General features: G+C 52.4%; 1 protein-coding gene across 1 annotated transcript in view; it reads left to right on the forward strand.

Annotated features, from left to right (window-relative positions):
- Positions 1-6: 6 nt before the first annotated feature.
- The window catches only part of LOC118405719 (neuroblast differentiation-associated protein AHNAK-like), a gene marked incomplete in the record, with an annotated part of 21,673 nt that continues 17,431 nt past the window's right edge, over positions 7-4,248 (forward strand). The window contains 1 exon segment of the mRNA XM_035805396.1: positions 7-4,248. Coding sequence (XP_035661289.1) covers positions 84-4,248 — 4,165 coding nt within the window.

The raw sequence follows: 4,248 nt of genomic DNA on the forward strand, positions 1-4,248 counted from the left end.
AAGGAGACATCCAGCCACCAGACGGAGGCAAGCGGTCGTCATGGCAGCTGCCCGAATTCCACCTAAAAGGCCCTAAGGTAAAAATGCCCGAAATCGACATCAAGGGCCCCAAATTCAAAGGAAGAAAACCAAAGGTAGAAGGAGAACTAGATGCCGATATTAGAGGGCCGGAGATCGAAGGTCCCGAAGTCGAAGGAGAGCTACCATCTGGTAAAATCGAACTTCCTGAAGGCAAAGTGGAAGGGGAAATAACACCACCCGGAGTCGAGGGCGATCTGAAGGTCAAAGGCGATCGTAAGTCTTGGGAGTTACCTGAGTTCCATCTGAAGGGCCCGAAAATCAAGATGCCTAAATTCAAGGGCAAGAAACCCAAGGTAGAAGGCGAACTGGAAGGTCCGGAAATAGAAGGCGAACTACCATCTGGTAAAATCGAAGGAGAAGTGGAACCACCATCCGGCGAAGTTGACATCGACGGCAAGAAGCCAAAAGGCGGCTTTGACCTGCCCGACTGGGAACTGAAAGGACCAAAAATCAAATTGCCTGACTGGGACTTGAAGGGCCCGAAATTCAAGGGCAAAGGACCTAAAGTTGAAGGTGACCTTGAGGCAGACTTCGAAGGCCCCGAAATCGAAGGCGAAATTCCACGCGGCAAAGTTGACATCGAAGGCCCAGACGTGGAAGTTCCTTCAGGTAAAGTTGACATCGATGTAGAAGGTCCTGAGGGCGATCTCGACATCGACGGTAAGAAGCCCAAGGGAGGTTTCAAATTACCCGACTGGGAGTTGAAGGGACCCAAGGTCAAGCTACCAGACTGGGAGCTGAAAGGTCCAAAGTTTGGCGGCAAAGGGCCAAAGGTCGAGGGAGAAATCGATCTTGAAGGTCCCGAAGGAGAACTGCCGCCAGCCGAGGGTGAGGTTGAGATCAGACCACCTGGCGTTGAAGGTCCGGACGGGAAAATATCTGGTGAGATCGAAGGGCCGGAAGGCAAAGTCAAAGGCCCATCCTGGGAGCTTCCGGACTGGGAACTGAAAGGACCGAAAATCAAGATGCCCGAAATCCATCTGAAGGGCCCGAAATTCAAGGGCAAGAAGCCCAAGGTTTCCGGAGAAGTCGATGTGGAGGGCCCAGAATTCGAAGGCGAGCTTCCGTCTGGAAAAGTCGAAGGCCCCGACGTAGATGTTGATGTTCCCAAAGGAGAGATCGAAGGCGAACTTCCATCTGGAAAGATCAAGGGCAAGGGTGACCGTAAGTCCTGGGGTCTGCCCGACATTGACATCAGAGGTCCCAAAGTGAAATTCCCATCTCTGGGTCGCAAGAAGGGCAAAGGCAAAATCGAAGGAGAGATCGAGGGCGAGCTTCCCCATGGTGAAGTAGACATCGAAGGACCAGACGTTGAGCCTCCTTCCGGTAAAGTTGAAATTGAGGGTCCGTCTGGAGACCTAGACATCAAAGGCAAAAAGCCGAAAGGTGGGTTCAAAATGCCCGACTGGGATCTGAAAGGTCCCAAAGTCAAACTACCAGACTGGGAGCTGAAGGGTCCAAAGGTAAAAGGCAAAAGACCTACGGTAGAAGGTGAGATCGATGCCGACTTAGAAGGCCCTGATGTGGAATTCCCAGGTGCAGAGGCAGAAGTCGAACTTCCGGAAGGAGACATCCAGCCACCAGACGGAGGCAAGCGGTCGTCATGGCAGCTGCCCGAATTCCACCTAAAAGGCCCTAAGGTAAAAATGCCCGAAATCGACATCAAGGGCCCCAAATTCAAAGGAAGAAAACCAAAGGTAGAAGGAGAACTAGATGCCGATATTAGAGGGCCGGAGATCGAAGGTCCCGAAGTCGAAGGAGAGCTACCATCTGGTAAAATCGAACTTCCTGAAGGCAAAGTGGAAGGGGAAATAACACCACCCGGAGTCGAGGGCGATCTGAAGGTCAAAGGCGATCGTAAGTCTTGGGAGTTACCTGAGTTCCATCTGAAGGGCCCGAAAATCAAGATGCCTAAATTCAAGGGCAAGAAACCCAAGGTAGAAGGCGAACTGGAAGGTCCGGAAATAGAAGGCGAACTACCATCTGGTAAAATCGAAGGAGAAGTGGAACCACCATCCGGCGAAGTTGACATCGACGGCAAGAAGCCAAAAGGCGGCTTTGACCTGCCCGACTGGGAACTGAAAGGACCAAAAATCAAATTGCCTGACTGGGACTTGAAGGGCCCGAAATTCAAGGGCAAAGGACCTAAAGTTGAAGGTGACCTTGAGGCAGACTTCGAAGGCCCCGAAATCGAAGGCGAAATTCCACGCGGCAAAGTTGACATCGAAGGCCCAGACGTGGAAGTTCCTTCAGGTAAAGTTGACATCGATGTAGAAGGTCCTGAGGGTGAGCTCGACATCGACGGTAAGAAGCCCAAGGGAGGTTTCAAATTACCCGACTGGGAGTTGAAGGGACCCAAGGTCAAGCTACCAGACTGGGAGCTGAAAGGTCCAAAGTTTGGCGGCAAAGGGCCAAAGGTCGAGGGAGAAATCGATCTTGAAGGTCCCGAAGGAGAACTGCCGCCAGCCGAGGGTGAGGTTGAGATCAGACCACCTGGCGTTGAAGGTCCGGACGGGAAAATATCTGGTGAGATCGAAGGGCCGGAAGGCAAAGTCAAAGGCCCATCCTGGGAGCTTCCGGACTGGGAACTGAAAGGACCGAAAATCAAGATGCCCGAAATCCATCTGAAGGGCCCGAAATTCAAGGGCAAGAAGCCCAAGGTTTCCGGAGAAGTCGATGTGGAGGGCCCAGAATTCGAAGGCGAGCTTCCGTCTGGAAAAGTCGAAGGCCCCGACGTAGATGTTGATGTTCCCAAAGGAGAGATCGAAGGCGAACTTCCATCTGGAAAGATCAAGGGCAAGGGTGACCGTAAGTCCTGGGGTCTGCCCGACATTGACATCAGAGGTCCCAAAGTGAAATTCCCCTCTCTGGGTCGCAAGAAGGGCAAAGGCAAAATCGAAGGAGAGATCGAGGGCGAGCTTCCCCATGGTGAAGTAGACATCGAAGGACCAGACGTTGAGCCTCCTTCCGGTAAAGTTGAAATTGAGGGTCCGTCTGGAGACCTAGACATCAAAGGCAAAAAGCCGAAAGGTGGGTTTAAAATGCCCGACTGGGATCTGAAAGGTCCCAAAGTCAAACTACCAGACTGGGAGCTGAAGGGTCCAAAGGTAAAAGGCAAAAGACCTACGGTAGAAGGTGAGATCGATGCCGACTTAGAAGGCCCTGATGTGGAATTCCCAGGTGCAGAGGCAGAAGTCGAACTACCGGAAGGAGACATCCAGCCACCAGACGGAGGCAAGCGGTCGTCATGGCAGCTGCCCGAATTCCACCTAAAAGGCCCTAAGGTCAAAATGCCCGAAGTCGACATCAAGGGCCCCAAATTCAAAGGAAGAAAACCAAAGGTAGAAGGAGAACTAGATGCCGATATAAGAGGGCCGGAGATCGAAGGTCCCGAAGTCGAAGGAGAGCTACCATCTGGTAAAATCGAACTTCCTGAGGGCAAAGTGGAAGGAGAAATAACACCACCCGGAGTCGAGGGCGATCTGAAGGTCAAAGGCGATCGTAAGTCTTGGGAGTTACCTGAGTTCCATCTGAAGGGCCCGAAAATCAAGATGCCTAAATTCAAGGGCAAGAAACCCAAGGTAGAAGGCGAACTGGAAGGTCCGGAAATAGAGGGCGAACTACCATCTGGTAAAATCGAAGGAGAAGTGGAACCACCATCCGGCGAAGTTGACATCGACGGCAAGAAGCCAAAAGGCGGCTTTGACCTGCCCGACTGGGAACTGAAAGGACCAAAAATCAAATTGCCTGACTGGGACTTGAAGGGCCCGAAGTTCAAGGGCAAAGGACCTAAAGTTGAAGGTGACCTTGAGGCAGACTTCGAAGGCCCCGAAATCGAAGGCGAAATTCCACGCGGCAAAGTTGACATCGAAGGCCCAGACGTGGAAGTTCCTTCAGGTAAAGTTGACATCGATGTAGAAGGTCCTGAGGGCGAGCTCGACATCGACGGTAAGAAGCCCAAGGGTGGTTTCAAATTACCCGACTGGGAGTTGAAGGGACCCAAAGTCAAGCTACCAGACTGGGAGCTGAAAGGTCCTAAGTTTGGCGGCAAAGGGCCAAAGGTCGAGGGAGAAATCGATCTTGAAGGTCCCGAAGGAGAACTGCCGCCAGCCGAGGGTGAGGTTGAGATCAGACCACCTGGCGTTGAAGGTCCGGACGGGAAAATAT

This window comes from Branchiostoma floridae, chromosome 18, assembly GCF_000003815.2.
Source record: "Branchiostoma floridae strain S238N-H82 chromosome 18, Bfl_VNyyK, whole genome shotgun sequence".
In the NCBI taxonomy this organism is placed as follows: Eukaryota; Metazoa; Chordata; class Leptocardii; order Amphioxiformes; family Branchiostomatidae; genus Branchiostoma; species Branchiostoma floridae.